Source organism: Podarcis pityusensis (assembly GCF_964106645.2).
Source record: "Podarcis pityusensis genome assembly, chromosome: 5".
Taxonomy (NCBI): domain Eukaryota; kingdom Metazoa; phylum Chordata; class Lepidosauria; order Squamata; family Lacertidae; genus Podarcis; species Podarcis pityusensis.
In genome coordinates this window covers 73,140,985-73,163,179 of record NC_138032.1, presented here as the reverse complement: position 1 = coordinate 73,163,179, position 22,195 = coordinate 73,140,985, and the positions used below count along the sequence as shown (strand labels likewise).

At 42.7% G+C, this 22,195-nt stretch overlaps 1 protein-coding gene and 1 long non-coding RNA gene across 24 annotated transcripts in view; one reads left to right on the top strand and one right to left on the bottom strand.

Moving 5' to 3' along the window:
- The window catches only part of LOC308476927, an 808,687-nt gene that overhangs the window by 391,129 nt on the left and 395,363 nt on the right, over positions 1-22,195 (top strand). For all 20 annotated transcript variants that reach the window (XR_013986193.1, XR_013986194.1, XR_013986198.1 and 17 more), the window contains one exon: positions 12,625-12,688. This is a non-coding gene — a long non-coding RNA (uncharacterized lncRNA). The remainder of the gene's footprint in view (positions 1-12,624; positions 12,689-22,195) is intronic.
- On the bottom strand, positions 7,799-20,572 carry LOC308476922 (uncharacterized protein). Of its 4 annotated transcripts, none has more exons than XR_013986184.1 (5): positions 20,399-20,572; positions 19,161-19,268; positions 16,868-17,018; positions 15,247-15,324; positions 7,799-8,206 (listed from the first exon to the last, which is right to left on the bottom strand). XR_013986184.1 is itself a non-coding variant. In XM_081005117.1 (5 exons), exons 1-5 carry the CDS (start codon positions 20,416-20,418, stop codon positions 8,128-8,130), a joined length of 441 nt encoding a protein of 146 aa, XP_080861243.1. In that variant the 5' UTR covers positions 20,419-20,572; the 3' UTR covers positions 7,799-8,127. The 4 variants fall into 4 exon arrangements, 3 of the variants coding, with proteins under 3 accessions (XP_080861243.1, XP_080861244.1, XP_080861245.1); XM_081005117.1 differs by having other exon boundaries at positions 19,161-19,273; XM_081005118.1 differs by lacking the exon at positions 7,799-8,206 and adding an exon at positions 14,193-14,841 and having other exon boundaries at positions 19,161-19,273.

Genomic DNA, 22,195 nt, shown 5'->3' with positions numbered 1-22,195 from the left:
GTGACACCCTGATCAGAACTACTGGAGGGGATTTGGGTTAGATGGAGGTATTCCTCTGCTGAGAAATGAAAGCGGGGAGAGGGACTCCACCACCACAGAGGGCTAAAACACAGGCAGTCGAGAAACTCCTACCTGGGGTATCAGGAGCTGGAGTCAGTAGTAGGTCAGCAATAAAAACCACTAGTGTTAGTGAAGTTAACTCTTCACTATAGCACAGGCCTAGTGATCACAGCAACTGTTCCCAGTAAGGCTTGCCCCAGTGAGGCAGTTGTGAGGACTGAAGGTCCCCACCTTCCCACCACACTCTAAGGCTCCTACCCTAGTTCCTTGCATGCCAAGGCCCTGTGACCCGCAGTTCCCTAGTGGATAATCAACACACGGACATGAGTATTAGGTTTTGTGTGTGTGTGTGTGTGTGTGTGTGTGTGTATATATATATATATATATATATATTACAAATTAGAAAACATACATATTCACAACAAAAGAAAATACAAAAGAAAAAGAAAATATATCTAACCAAGGGAAAAAAAATAGAGAATATTTTGTCTCTTTTCATATTTACAGTTATTTATACCTCTATAAAATGCTATTCACAATAAAGCAGTGAAATGAAAGATAAGATATCAGAAAAAAGAAGAAAAGAACAAACAAAGAATAAAGAAGTAAAAGAAAAAGATCATAGGTGAAATTTTTTTAAAGTAGATAAGTACTCACAATACATGGCCGTTTCCCATCTGTATTTATATTCAATTGTATAATTTCATCTTGTCCTTATCTACCTTAAATAGTTGGTTTTTCTAAAAAAAGACATCCACCGTTTACCTCACGCGTTTTTAATAATCCGTTCGTCAGAACCTCTGTTCATATTTTCCCTTTGGATTTCCTTAATGTCTCACTTTGTATTTTTTATACTACGCACAAGATTATTCTAAACGCAACCAGATTTTTGTAGTCGAGCCCAGGTTTTGTAAATAATCATTTAAGAACTCCCATTGCTTCATAACCATAGTTGAGTATTAGGTTTATGGGTTCAAATAGGCCATAACATTATTGGTTACTGATGTGAGCGGTTTGGCTTAGGCATTGGGTGAAGCCAGGCTATATCTCGACTCCCGCTATCTGCTGGGAGTCCGTCTAAGGGTAAACCACCAGTAGGGGGAGCCCTATGACTTACATCAAATAGGGGCACACCAATGGGTCACTGTTGTGGTCGTGGCATGGCCCTAGCCCATGCTCAGGCATCAGACAGAACCCATACCCCTGGATCCCTTTAACAGGATTCCCTTAATGAGGAGGGGCAGGCAGAAGCTACAACCTCCCCTCCATCCAAGCAAAGGCTCATCCAATGTCTAACCTCACAAAGTTGTAACGATTGCTACAAGATAGGTGAAAACCAAATGACTGGTGCCAATTTGCCTAGTGGAAAAATTACTACCCGGCCCCAACAATATGGTGGCCAACCTTTGTCCATAGCAAGGTCATATCATTGCAAATCATAAAAAAGAGGGCGGGCGGGTTGGGAGATCTGGTGAAGGGCGAGAGAGGATGGTTGTGCCATGGTTTAAATTCCCCACGGTCACGCCCCCTACTGGCACTGATTGGTCAGTGGGGCCAACCCTGGGTGAGGCTCTGTTCAATGCTGGTGACACAGCCAGGAAGGTACAAGGGGGCATCAATCTCTACCCCCCGTCGGATCACTGCTGCAACGCCACCCACCTGCAAAGGTGAGCTGATTTCCCCAGCAGCCTAAGGCTTTGTCACCTTGCCTCTTGTTGTCCAGCCCTCTTTATTTATCTGAATGTTCTGGGAGATGAGGGGGGAGGTGAGCTGATTGCACATACACTTACTACAGGAATTGTGGTCTTGCAACCCTTCCTGACCACTGGGCATGCTAGGCTAACGGGCTGGGAGCACAAATATGGAGGGCATACCCTGTAACATTTCTCTGATGAAAATAGGGACATCCCATTGCATAATAATAATTTTACTATTTATACCCCATACATATCTTATTGAGTTGCCCCAGCACTCTTGGCAGCTTCCAGCATATATTAAAAACGTAATGAAATGTTAGACATTTAAAAAAGCTTCCCTGTACAGGGTTGCCTTCAGGTGGCTCAGGGGTTGGATAACTCCATATCCTCCATTGTTTCTCCAATGAAAATAGGGACATCCTAAGGGAAAGTGGGACATTCCGGGATCAAATCAGAAACTGGTATGGCTTCTTTAAATCAGGGACGTCCCTGGAAAATAGGGACACTTGGAGGGTCTGGACTCCCTAGATTCTTCAGCAGTCTGACAGATCTCTGCCTCTTGACCCCACCCCCCCTGCTTCAGCCTCTGATTCTGGACTGCTGTCTGCCACAACCTCTTCCTGCTCACTAAACCCTGTTACCTCTCCAGCTTCCAACACCTCCTCTTTCCAGTCTGCTCCCTCTTCTCCTTCTGACCACCACCAACCCCCAGGCTCTAAGACTTCTTCCCCTGGGTTCTGCATTCTTCTGCATCTAGCCGGTCCATGACATGCAAAAATAGTTTTACGTTATTTCATATTTTCTTACAAAGGAATGTAGATTATGGGCCTCTGATAACAAGGAGGCGACTGTGGACAGATACTTAAATCTACAGGATGGATTGTGTTTTGGCTCCACTGAATTGAAATTTCAGCCTTCACGACATATGAAAATGGCCAAGTAAACAGTTATTTTCATGGAGGAGGATCAAGATATTAACTGATATGCATGAAATTTCAGATATAGCTATATAATCCCTAGTGTAGTAAGATAAGACCTTTGGAGCAGGCATTTTTTTTAAAAAGTTTTTTTAGTAGGGCAGTAATTGTTTCTTTTTGACACCCCCCTCCATGATGGAACCCAGGGCGCACTGCCCCCCCACCCCCTCCTACGCCCCGATGGTGGTTCTGGGGCTCTGGTTTGTGCCCTGCTGCATTCCTCATTCCAATTTAGGATTGCTCTGCTCATGCAGGATCGTGGCCTTGCTCTTTCTGTTCATACATTTCTGAAGGATGGGCTGTAGCTACAATTAATTAAAAGAGCCTATCAATTTCAGTTTGCAGCGTTCACCATGCTAGAATGCATAATTCTGCCTTGCAGATTAGGTTATGATGTACTGAATGCTAATAGATAACCCTTAAAACAATAACATTTCCATCAGTTTGCTTTCATCTTCAATATGTGTTGCTACATACCCATAGAATTAGGTCTCCACCCTCTTAATTTTCTTTCATATTTTATCATCATTCAATGTATTATTATTCTATTGCATTGATTATATTATCTCAGTAAAAGGATTTTAAAAGCCTGTAATTATAGTGCTACGTAGCCATAATACATTGATACTATTATTTTCAGAACGTCCTTTTGTCGTTATATTTAATGCTCAAAATAATGCCAAATGATGAAATTCCAAAGCAATACTGAAAATGACAAAATCGGGTCATTTTAATTATCCATTGTTGCCATATGATAGTGGAGCTAGAATAACATTTCCCCCCTCAACAGGTGCATCTATTCTTTTAACTAAAATGGGTGCACAATTTTTTTGTGTGGTTCTATGTTGTATTGGAATAAAGATGAATCCACCAGGCTAATCTGCAAAGATTATTCAAGTGTTAAAAGAATATAATTTCAACAAGATTGGATATTTAGTGAAAAAGCACCATGCAACACACAACTACTAACTGATAGCATTTCCAGACCATTTATCATAAAATGCATTACTGGTTTTGTCATTAAGACAAGATTTATATCCTCCAGTTAATTGCTTTCACTTATTATTTTAAAGGCCATATAGTATATAAATCATATTGTTTTAACTTTAAAAGTATACAGAGCCTCTTCATGTGCAGTAGAACTGATGAAGGACAAAATGTATTTTGTTTCATATTAGACTTAAGAATTTCACCAAAGGTTTCAAATAATACTATGACCAGTATGCCGTTAATATATATTTTTTAATCCACACCATTGAAATCAATTTGCACCTTGAAGAGGAAGTATGGGATTAAATAACCATGAAGGTTGAATTACTTTGAAATACAATTTGGCTTAGAGTGAATGGCAAAGTACTGCAGATATCCTCTTATTGTAGCTGTCAGCACTATTTCAGGATTGCTCAACTTAGTCCGTACATCTTTGTGCTTGGCTCTGATGATGACTGCCGAAGCCCTATGCCAGACTCTGGTTCAGAGTGTTGTACTCCATATACCTCCAAGGAGCTTCCTGGTGGCCTTCTAGCATCTCAGGTAGGGATTCCAGGGTGAAGGATGGGTTATGGACAGTCAGTTTCATTCATAGGGGGTTCTAGCCACTCCTCCAAGAATTCATTGGCTTTGGGTACCAAACTGATGTCTAAAAACCTATTTCTGGTCCATGTCACTTTTGCATGTGTTTACCATGAGTCCTCCTGTTCTGTTTCTAAATTAATATGTGAAAAATATGCACACATGAAAATCTGCATATAAATATATATCAAAATGCACATTTCTAGACATACAATGTATCAATATGCACAATTAAAGCACACTTCGAAATGCCTTTTGAGCTGAGGATGGTGCTGGAATATTTGGGAAATACAAATTCCAGTCGATAACTAAGTTCCCATCTCTATGCTAGTGGGGGATTTCAGCAGAGAGAGAGTATTGTGGTGCCTTTCCTCCCCTGGGAGTTTTCTGCAGCTAATTTCCCAAAGTCGGCCTCCTGTTGGTCTGTTAATCTTAGCATGTGGTGGCAGTCTACCTTTAGGGAGTTTGTGTTCACCTGAGGACTCCTGCTATCCTGACACCCCACTTCCCACTCTATGGCACTCCCAATTACATTTCTGAACATGTATTTGGAACCAAGATTAGGTCAAATTCAGGGTGGGGGATTCCAAGTGGAGAAGTGACAGGTATGCAAAGGGTTAAAGACCCTTCACTCACTGCTTCTCCAATCCAAATTGTGTCCTCAAAAGCAGCTGCCCTCATCCCCTCCAAAGGTATCAGGGCAGGTGCGCAAAACATTTCCTTAGGCCCTCAGACTCATGTCTCTGAATGATGTCAAAACACCAGATTACTGTCCTTGAAACATGACATTTAAGATGTCAGCAGAGGAACACATTGCCTTTAGAAGCCAAGACAATTTAGATGCTTCATGGATATTGCTGTCCACTTCCCCCACCACCACTGCTAGAAATGCTGGTTGGTTTATCTTGCCTTCAACTTGTATTTGCATCCTCTTGCTTCGCTAGCGTTTCTCTGTATTTCTTAATGTGATTATTTATATGCTAGGAGCGCTGTCTACCCTGTTATCAGTGGTATAGTTTCTGGCCATGTATTTGTTCCCTGGAATTAGTTTTTCTTTTCTTTTCTCCCTGTAGTTTACTGCTAAACTTTGTTTTCGGACGTTTTAAAACTATTTTATTTATCCCTAGCATTACATTTCTTTAATAAGTTTTTGCTATCGCACTGCAACATTTTCAAGAAAGATAACTGGAGTTAGGGATTTGGATGTTGGGTCACCAAGGAAGTTCACTAGACAACGGAATTATGCTAATCAGAAAGACGATTACTTCATTTTCTTTTTAACACATGATACTTTGCATATATGAATGACATTTTCTTCAATGTTTCATCTTCTATGGTGTGGGGGTTATATAAATCTTCACATTATGCCACTCTCTTTCCTTTTTCATACTTCCAGCTATCTCAGGTCTGCTAAATGTCTCCCTCTAGCCAGTCTTGACAACTCTGCCAAGTGCTCCATGTTCATTCCCCATTTTTCTTGGTGCATTCGGGGGGACAGGACCCACAGCTGTGGGAATCATCACTTGCTTTTTGCCTGACCTCTTGCTTATGTTATGCAGGACTAGGAGAAGAGAATACCAGGTATTCCATATTTCATGTTCAGGAAATGATGGGATCTTCAATATGAATGTTGAAGTAATCACCACCACTGGCACATTCCATAGGATAGGAAGTGTGGGAGTGGCCCCATTTTCATTAAGTGAGAGAAAATGAGCTGAGAGGGGAAGTGATCCCCCCCCGGATTTAGCAGGCATTCCATGGTTCAGGTGGAATGCCATAAGGGTAAGTAGAGAACAAAGAGAGGAACTGGCAATCTTGGCCATTTAGAACCAAATTACATTTTTGTTAATTGTGCGTAAGTAATTAATTATGTGTGGCTTTGAATGATTTAAGTTGCTGTTCCTGGGGGAAGGAGCAGGACTTTGGTACTCCTTCTGACTAGGTACCAGGCAGGAATGAAGAAGAGCAAAGATACAGTATTCAATGCGTGTGAAACAGAGTATGAGTCTTGCCAAATAAAATAGAAGCATGTCAAAGATATATTCTCAGATTTTAAAAGGTGGACCAGTGGACTTGCATGCAACAGAAAAGCAGGAGTTTGGGTTTTTTTATTTAAATTTTAAAAAATGGATTCTAAATGTTTTATTTGAGGAAAATGCAATACTAAATCCAACTTAATTAGCAATATAAAGAGAAAGATCAGAGCTTTCCATAGTTATCTGTGTGGATTTTCCTTTGAACATTCCCTTCACTCCCCAGTGAAATTTCCGGAGAGAAATGGGAAGTTGAGAAATGGGAAGTTGAGAAATGGGAAGTTGAGAAATGGGAAGTTGAGAAATGGGAAGTTGAGAAATGGGAAGTTGAGCAGTAAGTAAAATGAAGCAGTGAATGATAAGGATGACTGGAAGATTTCACACTAAATGAAGAAGAGGAATCCTGAACTCATTCTGTTTTGGGGTAAATTCAGCAAAATACAAGCCGAGGGCTGCAAGTATGCATTTAGCTTTGTATGGAAAATATTATTTACTTTGAGTAAATGAGGCTAGGCCGAAGAAAGAAAAGAAAGTGGTGTAATATTCAAAGACGAGTGTGGTGTTTACAGAAGATGAAGAAAATAGTGTGGCACAGTACTGACAGTGGAAGGCTGCTCATGAGCCAATATTTATATTTCTGTTGTTTTCATGATATAACTTTAATTATGTATGGGTGCAAAATGCTAAACTCCTAAGTATAGCCTCCCAGAAGTCTGATAATTGATCAGTAGTGCCTGCATGGTGTCTACCTCACATCACATGAAATCAAAGTGCTTGTGTTGTTTGACTCCTGCCACCAAGGTTTGAGCTAGAGGTTAGCTAGAGATATCCCTGAGGTGACAGGGTTGTGCTCTGTTCCCAGGGCAGTTCTGCCAAAGAAACTGAGAGTTTCTCACAGTAGTGGTCTGAAATCTTTTTGTTCTGCAATGTGTGCGCATGCTGCTTTGTGTTGGCCTTTGATGTCATTTTCTTCTTTAAATGAAAACTTAGAAGTAATCATTCCTGCCTCCTTGAGGCAACTTCCTCTGGAATCATTCAGACACATACACAGGCTGTTCCATTTTTCCATACAGCATTCTCTCCCTCCCCCACCTCCTCTTTCTCTTCCAGCAGACAAGTACTACCCAATAAAAGCAATTTTTTCTTTCTTAGTTTTCTTCAGTTCCAAAACACAGCATCCTTAGAGATGAAATATGAATTGCACATGCCGGAGAATGGAGTAGTATCTACATTGTATTGGGAAGCAGTTAACTTGGGGCTGATGTTCATTTCCCTTTTTTGTAGTCAGTTCTTCATAATGATGTACAAAATATACATGTGTCCTGTCAAGTGTGAATATTGTAGAATTAGGCATCTGCCACTTTAAAAGCTGAAGCAGCCAGTTAGGCAAGGTTATTGGAGTCATTGTCCCTGGGCTTTTAAAAGACACACATATATATACAAAACATATTTACTCAAGAGTTCCTTGAAATCAAAGATTTTCTCTGAGATCCCATAGGGCATGGAGTGGTCAACCTGTGGCTTACAAGATGGTTGGACAGCTATCAGCCCCAGTGAAGATAACCAATAGTTAGGGATTATGAGAGTTGTAGTTCAATGACATTTGGAAGGCCACAGGGTAGCCACCCCTGCTATAAGTAAAGAGGCAGCTGTACACAGTGTTTGATGGTCACTTTGCTTGATCTGTTGCTTGCTACTTGCAGTCCCAGTGTCAAGAGCTATGGAGATTCGGTTCTGCCCATGTAGGTTGCAGAGCCTGAAATGCTTCTAGCTTCCTGTTCAGATTAACTATCCCCAGTCCTGCCATGCCACCTCTGTCCTAATTCTGTGCATGACAACTGCTCCGCTGCAGGACGATGCATTTACACTTGGGAGGGCAGGAGGAGAAGAAATGACAAAGCAACCAATTAATATGTGTTCAAATCAGCAAAAAAGAAAAAGTGGTGTAGTAAAACAAGTGTCATACTTGGATTGAAGAGATCTGGGTTCAAATCCCCACTCAAGCATGGTGCTTACCTTGGGAAAGTCACCCTCTCTTCCCCCTAACTTACCACCTAGGATAATTGTGCTTGTCAGGATATAGAAGGATAGCACCAGGGTATGTAGTCCTGAGCTCATTGACGTGTGATAAATAAATGCAAAAATGCACAGGCGTATGACTACACCCACCACCTCCTAAACCTTAATAGCAAAAACCAGAAGAATATTAAAGGGATCTCAAATTGGCATTGGTGCCCATTCAGGTTTCCAGATTTCATATCTTCATTCTGAACTGATATCTAGGGAAATGTTAGAAAGCAAGCTGCTGTAATGCAGAGGATGTTCCATTTCTAGATAGCTGCTGGATTTTGCACCACATAATCTGTAGTGTTCCAGAAATTAAATCTCATACATTGCAGTGGTAGTCCATCACTTAATTCTTGATGTGTTTGTTGTTTGATGGTGTTAACATCAGGCACATAAAATTGTGTAAGCCAAAATTGGTATTAATTATCCTGTGTCAGACAGTTCTAATACTTCTATTATTACTGTAATATGACTATATGTTTTGATTTTATTGCCAATCTATCTTTGACCTGTCCTTTTAATGACTGCAGTCTAATTTACAGTGTGCTTGCAATGCTATTGGATTTCCAAATGAAATGAAATAAAGTAAACAGTTCTTACGTTAAATTATTTAAGCTGCGAGTGAAATGAGGATTGCAGAAATACAAGTGCTTTGTCTAAAGTACAAACAGTGAAGTGATTTAACCTTTAAGCCAACCTTTATGTTCTTAAGAAAATAAGTGAAAACTCCTTGTGAAGAAAGGCCAAACTAGTCATTTTCCACAGATGCACATAACCATATCCCAACTGCCCTTTTTAAATAGGAAAGGCTGCTTTCAGGTATCATAAATGATGGAGAGGGAGGGGTGCTTACAGCGGCGTAGCGTGGGTTGTCAGCACCCGGGGCAAGGCAAGTAATTTGCGCCCCCTAACCCCTAAACTGCCGCCGCTGCCAGCTTCTTCTTGCTGCTGCCTGGGCTGGTCTGGTGTGGTTCTCTCCCGCGCTCAGTGCTGCGCTGGGCGGCCGCTGCACTGTCCCTCCCCCAGATAGTCCCTCGCTCTCTCTCCGCACCGCACGCCTGGCACCCACCCCCTCCACAGTGGGCGGCGACCCAGCGGCTCAGATTGGATTCGCACAGCCAGCACTGCAGTGAGAGAGAGTGAGTGAGCCAGGTAGGGGCAGAGAGCTGCGAGTGCGAGCATGCCCCCCCCCAGATGTTGCGCCCGGTGCGGCTGGCCCCCCTGCACTCCCCACGCTACGCCACTGGGTGCTTAACGCTTTTCCCTGTCAATTGTTTTCATGCTCCAAATCCCTCCCCAGCAGCTTTCTCCCAAGTCAGAGTCCCTAAAGGGACCAACATGTGTTTTGGAACTCCAGTAGAGGAGGGCTGTTTGAAGGTGATAAATGGCAAGCAGAGAAATTATATAGTTGCATGTGTCTCTCTGTAAAGTTTAGCTCGGCCCTTTAAGGACACCCAATGTCCTTTTCCCTTTCAAGATGTTTTTCTAAGGCCTCATTCACCTACACATCACAGGTGTGTACTGAGGTTAATGCTAGGTTCTTAGATGATTATGAGGCTGCTTTGCTCTGTATCTTTAATGAGTTCTCCAAGGAAAGTTATATGGCTCTCACATTACACGAACTTGCAAAAAGGAAAGCAGCTTCACACAGCTTTCCAGCTGGATATGGTAATTACTGTCTAAACAGGACAAGCTTACTGCCATGATGTGTGCAATGAGAGCAGCAGAGAATACCTCAAGTAAACGAGTAATGAGTCAGGGTGCTGGGGAAAAGAGTTGTTCTTAGATGTTATGGGTTTTATCCTGCAAATCCTGGCCTACCACAAGGTCTTGTGTCAATGAGCAACACTAAAATCAGACATCAAACGTTGGAATAGCCACAGCAGAACACACTAATTGCCCATTGGGATCACTTGGGAGTAAGGACTTGGGATCACTATGTGGAAAGGAGATCCCAGCAGGAAAGTGAACCAGTCTGCTTCTGCTTCATCCTACAGTGGTACCTCGCAAGACGAATGCCTCGCAAGACAGAAAACTCGCAAGACGAAAGGGTTTTCCGTTTTTGAGTTGCTTCGCAAGACGATTTTCCCTATGGGCTTGCTTCGCAAGACGGAAACGTCTTGCAAGTTTGTTTCCTTTTTCTTAAAACCGTTAATACAGTTGTGACTTGACTTTGAGGAGCAACTCATAGCACGCGGTGTGCGTCTCCGTAGGGGCAAGAACGTGTGAAGGCGGGTTCTGAGGGAGAGGGAGCTTTGTTTCGGCGAAAAATAGCAAGGCGCGCACACTTCCCTCCCCACAACTCCCAGTTAGGGAGGCCAGGCTCCGGGGCTCTTTGGACAGGGCTCCTTCCTTCTACCCCAGCGCCCCGGCGGTGACAAGAGCGCCTGCCCGGGCCCTCCAGCGCTCGCCCTGCGAGGGGCGCAGTTGACGGCTGTGGCAAGTTTGCCTCTCGGTGTGTGCGCGCACGAGTGTGTGATGTCCTCGCCCCGCTCGAGTTAGTCCCGGCGCAGCGCAGGCAGCAGGTGAGTCGCCCTTTGGCAGCGCGGAAGGAACCGGGCCAGGCAAGGTCAGCTCAGGAGCCACCGGGGACGCGCCCCCGCGCTCCTCTCCAACGGGCTGGATGCACCCCTCTCCGCTCGCGCGCTTCTGGCTGGCTGGCCGGCTGCAACAGCAACAGGGGCAATAGGCATCCACCGTCGCTGACGCTCCCTCCCTCCCTCCTGCCCGCGGCGGGCAGCTGGCTGGCTGGTGCTCTCGCTTTCTTTCGGGCTGCTGCTGCAGAAGGGATTTTGCACCAGACAACTTTTAGGCCGGTAGGAGTTTTGACTACCGCGGCGACAGCAGCAGCAGCAGCAAGACGGCGCCGACTGTAGTGCAAAGGGTCGGAGCAAGGCGAGCCGAACCGATCCCGGGGGCTCAGGCAGCAACCTCCGCCCCGCCTCCCCCCACGCCCCACGCCCGCCTCTCCCTCCCTCCCAAGCACCCCCCTTTTTTGAGGTTTTTGAAGACTTTGGTGATTTTTGAAGCTTTTCCAAAACTTTCCCGACACCGTGCTTCGCAAGACGAAAAAAATCGCAAGACGAGAAAACTCGCGGAACGAATTAATTTCGTCTTGCGAGGCACCACTGTATTTCTACATTAAACTGTGGTTGTTGGTTTTTTAAAAAAATGAATGAAGTACATATTTAAACAAATGCTTGCTAACATTTATTTCAGAATATTTTTCTGAATGTTGCTTCTCTCAAAATACACATTTGTAAATGTCTTTAGAGGTGAGATCTTAATTGGAACATTCACAAAGGGGGAATCTGGAGGATAACATGTGAATATGGGAGATCAGATTAGTTCATATCAGAGTGTCAAAGATCCATCTCCTCAAGCATTTTAACTTTATGCTCAGTAGGAATGTATAAACTGCCATAGGTTAGGAGAAATTAGGTGCCCCTAACTCTTTGAAAGAGGCTTAGAGTATGGAAGAAGATCAGGATGAGGTGCTAGACAGAAGACACTGGCTGCCGTCATTTCCAGACTTCCCTGGATTTCTTGGGAATGGGGTACAAACAGCTACAAGCGATGGGAATCTACCTATGTACTCCAGCCATGTACTTGAATTGCATCCCATAGTATAGCCAACTTCTAAGGCAGGGATGGGGAAACAGATATTGATGGACTCTAACTTCCAACAGTGACAGCCAGCATGGCCAAAGAACAGGGACAATGGGACTTATAGTCCAACAACACCTGGAGGGTGAGAGGTTCCCCATCCGTGCTTGAAGGTTAGGGTGACACTTTGAATGAGAGGGTACACTGAGTGTTTATAGATTGGTGCCACAATGAAAACTTCTCACTCACCTAGAAGTTGAACTGAAGTTTATGGTGCTCCTGCTCATAATCTATTTGACTAGCTGAAAACCCTGCAATTCCCTTTCCATGAATAATCCATTAAGTTCCTGGATGTTCCTAAAACAAATATGCAGAGGCTAAAACAATCCGTATTTTCAGAATATCTCTTCCTTAAACAAGAACGTAATCACATGCTTTAATGCCCTATACTGAGAAATTCTTCTAAACGGAATCTTTACTAGCAAGCTCTATTTGTACTTTAATTAACACTGTCTGCATTAACTACCGGTAACTTCCTTGTTCCTGGTCTTGAGAAAAGAAAAGCTAGCTAAGCACCGACCATTGATTTGTTTCCTTTTTTTCTCATTGCAGGATTAACTGAACATTGGCAAGTAGAGGGAGTGCAGGAGAAATTCTATTCAGTTCGCATTTAAAGGTAAACCTACTTAATGTTCACTGTCCGAAAAATATGCAAACTGAAAAACAGCTGTCCTTTGAAATTTGCACTTTTCCAAATTTTGCAATGCAAACTGTGCATATAAATTTGTGTGTTAGGGATAATAATATACAAAATGCATTCTATGAGGGGAAATTGCTCCCCCAAAATATGTACAGTGGTACCTCGGGTTAAGTACTTAATTCGTTCCGGAGGTTTGTTCTTAAGCTGAAACTGTTCTTAACCTGAAGCACTGCTTTAGCTAATGGGGCCTCCTGCTGCTGCCGCGCCACCAGAGAACTATTTCTGTTCTCATCCTGAAGCAAAGTTCTTAATCCGAGGTACTATTTCTGGGTTAGCAGAGTCTGTAACCTGAAGCGTATGTAACCTGAAGCGTATGTAACCCGAGAGTGGCCAAGGGATGTAAAGATCATGAGGCTCCAAAAATAACAGATTCGCAAATCAAATTACAGGAATTGGTGGAGACGGCTCAACTGACTAGTAAACTCAGAGGAAACTCAAAGCAAAAATTTGCGGAAAAATTGGATGGTTATAGAAGATATGTTCAAAAATACAATAATAGTTTTGACTCCGTGCTAGCATTCGAGTGATAAAGGAACTAAAAGGAGGTGGACAACAATTAAGGATTTATTATGCTTTCAGAATGTATTAGAAAAATTATATAGAAAGGTTTATTGTTTTGTGTACATTCAAATGTAAGATAAAATATATGCAAAGGGACTTGACAGGAAGTCAAAGTTGAAGAAAAGATTTTGGAAGATAAAAGGGGGGAAAATATTTACTTTCATTATTATCATTTTGTGTGCGGGTGTAGGTGTGTGGGTGTCTGCACATATGTGTGTTGTTGTATGCAATGTTTGGGAGGAAATAAGATGGTAAATAACAAATAACAAACTAAATATCGATGTATGTAATTTTTATTTCTTAATTATATATAGTGGTAGTATGGCTGTATTGTTTTTTGTAACATAAAATCATTCAATAAAAATTATTTTTTAAAAAATAATAACCCGAGGCACCACTGTATTGTAGACAGTCCAAATTGCACACCAAAATATGTATATTAGTAGCGGAGCCTAGTGTAAATTAGAGGTTATAGGCAGTGCTTTATATATATATATATAGTAAAAAAGGTGCCAGCACTCACCATGAAGAAAAAAAGCACTGGTTATAGTGATGATGAAACTAAAGTATTGTCGTGCTGTAGATGAAGCTTTCTCAGCATAACTCGCCTTTGAGCTTATTGACTTGGGGATGTTTCCCAAGGAAAACTGTCCTTTCTATAATGTGGTCCTTTATGGCATCCCAGGAAAAACAGATTATTGGAATTTTGCTCATAAATGATTTTACAAACAAGCTGTAATATCAAAATTACATCACAAGGCAAGCCATAAAGTATATGCAAATAACTATTTGGTTCAGCACCTGGCTTCCCAAAATGGCCAAGCAGAGGGTATAGTAAGCCCAAAAGAAGGACCAGCACAGAACCCATTCCCCACTGTTCTTCCCTACCAAGTGCTGTTCAGAGGCATACTGGAGGTAGTAGCATACAGCCATTAAGATTTGTAGCCATTACTAATGGTAATTTAGTGTGCCTTGAATTGGTCTGCTCACCATTTAAAGGCATCCAGGTCCATTTGGTCTGATCCAACAGGCCTCCTCTTTTAGTCTTAAAAGGCCAGCTTAGACATATTTGACCAATGGGAAGTTACTGAAGCTAAACTTCAAGGGCAAGGCCAAATGCTAATCCAATATGGCTGACTGCTACATTGAAACCTCCCTCTAGAGGAGTCTGTCTTACCAGTTTAGAACTTTCCATCTTGGGGTTGGTGGTGTCTGCTGCACCCCCTCGGTACACCTTTAAGATCACTGTGCTCAGAGGAGCACTACACGGGACTTATTCAAGACTGTCACAGGGCACCCTGAGAGGTCAGTTGGATATGTGTTTTTCTTTGTTTTCAGTTCAGAGCATCAACTGTTCTCCATCACTAGAATGGATGAGGTACTGGGCTGAAAGCTCTTACTGTAATGAAAATGCAAGTCTTTTTTGGCTCCCACAGATTTCCACAGCAGTTACCAAATGTCAGGGCCTGACCCAGAGTGTTCAAAATTGATGGTCCTGAAACTTCTCTCTGTTGTTGTTCATAAAGAAAAAGGAAAGCTTAAGGAAAAAAATCATTTTTTAAAAAAATAGCACAAATCCTATGCATGCTTCCTAGTTCAGCTTTTGCTAATCATTCATACAGCACAAATTTTCTCATTAAAATGAGTATCCCAGAGAGGCATTTGATAAAAAAAAATACCAGAAGTATATTTGGAAACACATCAAAACGTCACAGTAATATCAGAATCTCTGTACGCTGAGTGTTGATTTATAAGTTCAGAAGAATCTTGTGCTATGGCTCTCCTGGGGACATACTGCTTGAGAATGTGGGCAACAGATTGCATAATTGAATGCTCCTCCAGATCAAGAATTCCACATACCTTAGAGAGATAGAGAAAGAGAGAGAGAGAATGCTAGTAGCAAGAATTCTCACCTGCGCTCCTGCCCAAAATGCACAAGAAAGTTTTGATGTAGTTGCTGCTGATGTTGTTGATGATGATGTTGTTCCTTTCTGCAGGATGTGGATTGGGTTGTTTGCATGAGTAATTTACAGTTATCTCTATAAGCTTGTGGAATATTTTAGCCTGGACAGTGTTATCGAAGCTACTAACATGAGTTTGACCAAACTGCGGGAGGCAGTGGAAGACAGGAGTGCCCGGCGTGCTCTGGTCCATGGGGTCACGAAGAGCTGGACACGACTAAACGACTAAACAACAACAACAACAAATAATTCGCAAATGGAAGAAACACAAAAGAACTGTCAACCTTCTTCGGTCTGGGGCTCCATGCAAGATCTCATCTCGTGGAGTTGCAATGTTCAGGAGAATGGTGATGAAGCAGCCCAGAACTACACGGGGGGAACTTGTCAATGATCTCAGGGCACCATGAAAACAGTTGGTAACACACTACGCCATGAAGGACTGAGATCTTGCAGAGCTCGCAAGGTCCTCTTGCTCAAGACAGCACATGTACAGGCCCATCTGCAGTTTGCCAATACACATCTGAATGACCCAGAAGAGAAGTGGTGAAAGTGTTGTGGTCAGATGAGACCAAAATCGAGCTCTTTGGCATCAATTCAACTTGCCATGTTTAGAGGAGGAGGAATGCTGCCTACGACCCCAAGAACACCATCCCTACTGTCAAACATGGAGGGGTACATTATGCTTTGGGGGTGTTTTTCTGCTAAGGGGACAGGACACCTTCACCGCATCGAAGGGACGATGGACGGGCCCATGTATCGTCAAATCTTGGGTGAGCTCCTCCTTCCCTCAGCCAGGGCATTGAAAAAGGGTTGAGGATGAGTATTCCAGCATGACCATGACCCAAAACACACAGCCAAGGCAACAAAGGAGTGGCTCAAGAAGAAGCACATTAAGGTCCTGGAGTGGCCTAGCCAGTCTCCAGACCTTAATCCCATCGAAAATCTGTGGAGGGAGCTGAAGGTTTGCGTAGCTATACATCAGCCTCAAAATCTTACTGACTTGGAGAGGATCTGCAAAGAGGAGTGGGACAAAATACCTCCTGAGATGTGTGTAAACCTGGTGGCCACCTACAAGAAACGTCTGACCTCTGTAATTGCCAAGAAGGGTTTGCCACCAAGTACTAAGTCATCTTTTGCAAAGGGATCAAATACTTATTTCACTCATTATAATGCACATCAATCTCTGACTTTTGTCTTCCGGGTTTCTGGGGGTTTCCCTGTTGTTATTCTGTCTCTCACAGCTACAATAAACCTACCATTAAAATTATGGACTGGTCATTTCTTTGTCAGAGGGCAAATGAGCAAATTTAGCAGGGGATAAAATACTTTCCCCCCTCATTGTAGCAGGTAAGTCACTGCTGTTTACTGAGAGGGTGGGGTGTGTTTTTGTTTACAACAGGGGCAGGAGGGTGGTGAGGTCAGTGCAACTGTCCTAGTGGAGTCAGTCCAGTGCTCCTGCTAGTGTGTTCTCACCCCATGGCCCTCTCCACCACCTTATCTCTTCTGGGAGGTCAGGTAAGTGCTTCTTCCCCAGCCCACCAACTGCTCCCAGTGTTATCATTAGCACTCTTACTTTGAAGCTTGATATGTGTTGGAAGCTGTAGATGCATTGATTGGCAGCAAAGCTCTTCCCATCAGATAGTAAAGATTTTCACTTTCACAACTTCTGGGCTTCTGAGTACAGATGGCACTTAGCTTCTCAAAGACAATTGGCTTTATCTTGGCTATAAATTGAGGAATTTCTTATGAGTGTGCTTTGATTTAGTCACATTGATTGCAGAAGCAATCTCTGTAGACTCTTAAAAGTTTAGAAAGGACCCCAGAAGCTATCCTCATTGGCTGCCATGAAATATGCACTTTAAGCTCTGCAATTGTCATTGTCCAGAAGCTCCTTTCTTGTATTAATGTCCTGAAGATGTAATCCCTCCTTTTCCCCACTTTGTCTACCTGGAAAGTTTTCAAGTTACCATTTCATTCTTAGCATTGCTTTCTTTCTTTCTTTCTTTCTTTGTATTCAGCACTGCAGTTGCAGACTGAACAGCTTAATACATTTCATAATAGCTCTAGTAGGTACTTTCAGCTTGCCTAGATTTATCTAATAATTAAGAAGCAGGTTTCGGCTATGGTTTTCGGCAGGTTTTCGGGTATTATAATTGGAGTAATTATGCATATGTTTGTCCACAGTTATGGCTTATGCTACGTTCACATTACTGACATTGTCAGTGGCTAAAGCAAATGATTTTCCAATATCAGGCTCCCCAGACACATCATAATTTCACTCCCATTGTATTTTGTGGTGCGTTGTGGCACTTTTCTCTTATTTTGGTATACTCTGAGGGTGTGGTGTTATATTCATTACCAAATATTGGATTGCCTCCACCTGCATTTGTACTAAAAATTACAGAGCCTTGTTGGTGGTAACAAACTGAAGATGTTTGCTATTACACACAAGCATACTTGGCTGCATCTGCTACTAACTGAATGGGGAGATTCCTGGAGCCTCAGCCTCATGCTGTTATTTATTTAGTTAGTAGATTTCTACTCTGCTTTTCAGCTAGAGTCCACAAAGTGTCTAACAACTAGGACTGGGCGGATCTGTCAATTTTGGTTTCTCATTTTTCTACTCTTAAGTTCAGTTCTCCTCATTTCCACCTAAGTATTTTGGGAGGAAGTCCTCAGGAAAATTCATCAGCATTTTAATGTGAGTGTTGATGTTTATTAAATTTGTATACCGCCCTTTGTGCATAGATCTCAGGGAGGTTCGCAACATCAGATTAAAATATAAAAAACGCAATGTTTCTTACTAGACTCGTTTTTACGCAAGTTTGCCTACTATACTTTTTGCAAAGCAATTTCCCCTCCTGCAATGCATTCTATATATTATTTCCCCCAACATATGCATTTTTATGATCACTTTCCCTCAGTATCTGCATATTTGTACATCTTACTTGGCTGGAGAGCTACACTGCAACATTTGGAGAAGCAGGAATTCCAAATGATGGCTGTGTATCTGTTCTTCTATTGTTTTAGAAAGTGTGTGTTAGCTAGGTTCGCATTTAAAACCACATACTCACAAAACAACCAGCCCCACTAAGCAGGAGACAGCCTCGGGTGTTCTTTCCCACAGGGCAGAAGTGATGTTGACCCAGAGGGTGGCAGTGGCAACAGTCTGACTGAAGCAGGCCCTGATGTCACCTGTGTCCTTGCTTAACTTGGCAAAACTTACCGTGTGTTGACTTGTACTGTCAAAATATAAATGCAACGTCTAAGAGCAGACAGTTTCATTTTGCAAATCAAACCACTCTTGTGGATATGATTATTCATCAGTGAATGTAACTGTGCAATCCTGCCCAGAATAGCTAGCAATTTATGATGGCTGTGCAAATGAAATCTAACTTTGAGGTAGGAAAAGTTTGTTTGTGTGTGTGTGTGTGTGTTGTCACAGAAGTCAGTAAGGGAACCTGGTAGAAATGGGTTTAGATGAAAATGTAAATGAGGGCGATTCATAAAAAGCAGAGGTGCATGAAGTATTGGCTCCATGCCTGTTTCATAGCCAAACCATGAAATAGGTTTGACCATCAGGGCAGTGCCTCAGATTTTTGTGCCCCTCCTCCTTCTCCTTTCGCCCCACATTCCAATTCTCTCCCTCTTGTCACAGGTCATGATAAATATAGCTTGCCATAATGTCTGAACTAGACCAAAAATCTGTATCCTGAAACACCACGGTAGCTTCGAATAACAGCATTTTTAAAAGAAAAAAACAGAAAGCAAAACAGAAATAAAGCAAGTAACAGAGCGAGGTCACATAGAGAGTCTCTGGTTCCTACTGCAAGAAGATGGAACTATGGGTGGTCTTAATAACTCACCTTTGCCACTGAAGGTTGCTTTTGGCCCTGTTCCTGTTAGATGTCTGAAGTTACCACAGGTGGTGAACAACAGGAAAACCTGTGATGTGCTGCAAGTTTCCTCCCCGACTGCTCTAGGGTTAGGAGGCAAGTGATATTTCTGTTCTTGCTAACAAATAACACCATAATGATTTTTCAAAACAGCTTTCAAACCACAGTAAAAAATTTTACTTTGTGGAATATTTGACAACATTTGACCAGGGTAAATACAGTGGTACCTCAGGTTAAGTACTTAATTCTTTCCGGGGGTCCGTTCTTAACCTGAAACTGTTCTTAACCTGAAGCACCACTTTAGCTAATGGGGCCTCCCACTGCCGCCGCACCACTGGAGCATGATTTCTGTTCTCATCGTGAAGCAAAGTTCTTAACCTGAGGTACTATTTCTGGGTTAGCAGAGTCTGTAACCTGAAGCGTATGTAATCTGAAGTGTATGTAACCTGAGGTACCACTGTAACAGGCAGTCAAGTGGCCACATTTAATTGACTCTTGTGCCAACCCTATACTATACCTTTATTATCCTTGTCTAATAATCCTAGCATAACCACTGTCTATCCTACTGGGCTAGGAGAATGCACACAAATGGCCTGTGACAGGGAGAAGGTTAAGATCAAAGTCAAACACTGCAATCTAAGCAACATCTTGATAAAACCACAGAGGAAGAAGTACTATGGTCTGTGTGCCTTGCTCTGTTACGTCTGGAGGTCGGCCAAGATTAAGACATCATAAAAGTTTTTTTAAAAAAATTATGCATGGCATGGAGAAAGTGGATAGAGAAAAGTTTTTCTCCCTCTCTCATAAGACTTGAACTTGTGGACATCCAACGAAGCTGAATGCTGGAAGATCCAGGACAGATAAAAGAAAGTACTTCTTCACATAGAGCATAGTTATACTACAGAACTCGTTCCCCCAGGGGACAGTGATGGCCACCAACTTGGATGGCTTCAAAAGAGGATCGGACAAATTTATAGAGGCTAAAGCTATCAATGGCTTCTGGCCCTGATAGCTGTGCTCTGCTTCCATGGTCAGAGGCAGTAATGCTTCTGAGTGACAGTCTCTGGAAACAGCAGGAGGGGGAAGTGATCTTGTGCTTCGGTCTTGCTTGTGGGTTTCCCCTAGGCATCTGGCTGGCCACTGCAAGAACAGGATGCTGGCCTAGATTGTCCTTTGGCTGATCCAGCAGGCTCTTCTTACGTACTTACGTTCCTGTACCTGCCACCATTATCTCTTCTTTATTTGATGCTGAACCACCCTGTGTTATTTACTGTAAGTAGAAGCTCTGTAGTAAATGGGGTGTCTGCCTGGTCTCTTCTGCCCTTGCTCGGCTGCCTGTTTCAGTGAGAGAGATACTGAAAGCCACTGTGTTTGTCCCCTGTTGCCAGTCACCTCAGTGACCTCATGCTGACACTGCCTTAAGTATCAGCAGAAGACAACCTGCCCATTGTGACTTCATGATGGTGATGATTGTCAGCATCGCCCTTGAGCCAGTGCCACCAACTGGACTCATCCACTTCAGCCCCGACTGGGCTAGGCGAGCTGGGTAGCACTTCCAGAGACCACCTTCTGCACAGGAAGAGGTCAAAGTGCTGTGGACTCACAGCTTAGAGTTGTGAGCACCGGATTCACTCCAATAAGAAGACAGTCGTCACACAGCAGAGTACAGCAGAGTCTAGCAGAGTATATAAACAACTCGGAGAGCAGCTCTGTAGAATATCTTCTTTATTCTATAACTACAACTATTATACAACTATATACAGAGCTAAATAGGTCTAAGCATAAATGAATGCTGCACTGCACTGAGTGTCTGCAGCTGCTCTTAGCAGCAACCTTATCTCTACACACGATCTCTAACACTCAGTCTCTCTCTCTCTCTCTGTCCGACACTGACTGACTGACTGACTCAGTGCTGGAGCAGAATAAGTAGAGAGCAGAACACGCCTCCTCCTCTCTGGAGAATCAGCAGACTCCTCAGGAGATTCTTGGAGATGAGAGGGGTGAAATCTCCTCAATGATGATGATGCCTGAAGAAAAGAAAACACTGATTCTTGTACCCACATCTTGCTCATCACTTTCATGAAGAAGGTGTTGTTTTGCATCTCAGAACAGATGAAGTCTCTTAACTGTCTTTCTTACTCTCCCATCCTTTGGCCTTTTCTCAGGGAGGCTCCATGGCATCCACCACTGGTTTTTTGGACCTCTGGCAGCCGCCCTGTAATTTATGTTAGCTGCCACTATCTTTCTGTTACCTGCCATTCATTTCTCTAATGCAGGGCCAGAAGGCCACATTTCCTTTTGCCAAGCCAATGTGTGGAAAGGCAAGAAGAACAAAGAGGGTGCAGCAATGGATGTGATCCTTAACTTTGTTTCATGCTGGGGGGAAATTAGGAGAAGTGAGGCATTGACTGCTTCATGGCTCAAAGAGAGGTGCCAGTCACCATAGTTAGTTGAAGGAATCTTGAGACTCTCTGCTAGTCAACCACCAATACTGTTTATTTTATTTTTATTTTTTGCTAAGTGTAATACTTTTAAATTGACTGCATTTCTGAAATGAATAGTATATTCATTCTCTTTATCCAGAAGGACAAGCATGAGTAGAGACTCTTGCTATTGCTTTTACGAAGTACATAAATGTATATTTTTATATGCCCAGTGACTGTGACCCGTATGGGCCATGCAACCAGCAAGGAGCATGACACTGCCTATACATTACAGTATTTCTCATTTTGAGCATGTTCCAGTGAAAGTAAGCACCATTGATTTCAATGGAATGGGGTTAGAGGGCAATCACTGGAATGCAAAGGCCGTCTTCTACTCCCCACAGAAATGTACACCACCTACCGTGGAAATATAGAAAATATACATTTTAAGAAGTTTTGTAAAAGTTCTCTGAGGCTGGAGTTTCAAGTCATTTCATACAGAGTCTGAGCAGAATCTAAGTCAGTGGATGATGTGCAGGTAATAATTCATTTTTCTGCAGAGAAAATCAAATTTCATGTCCT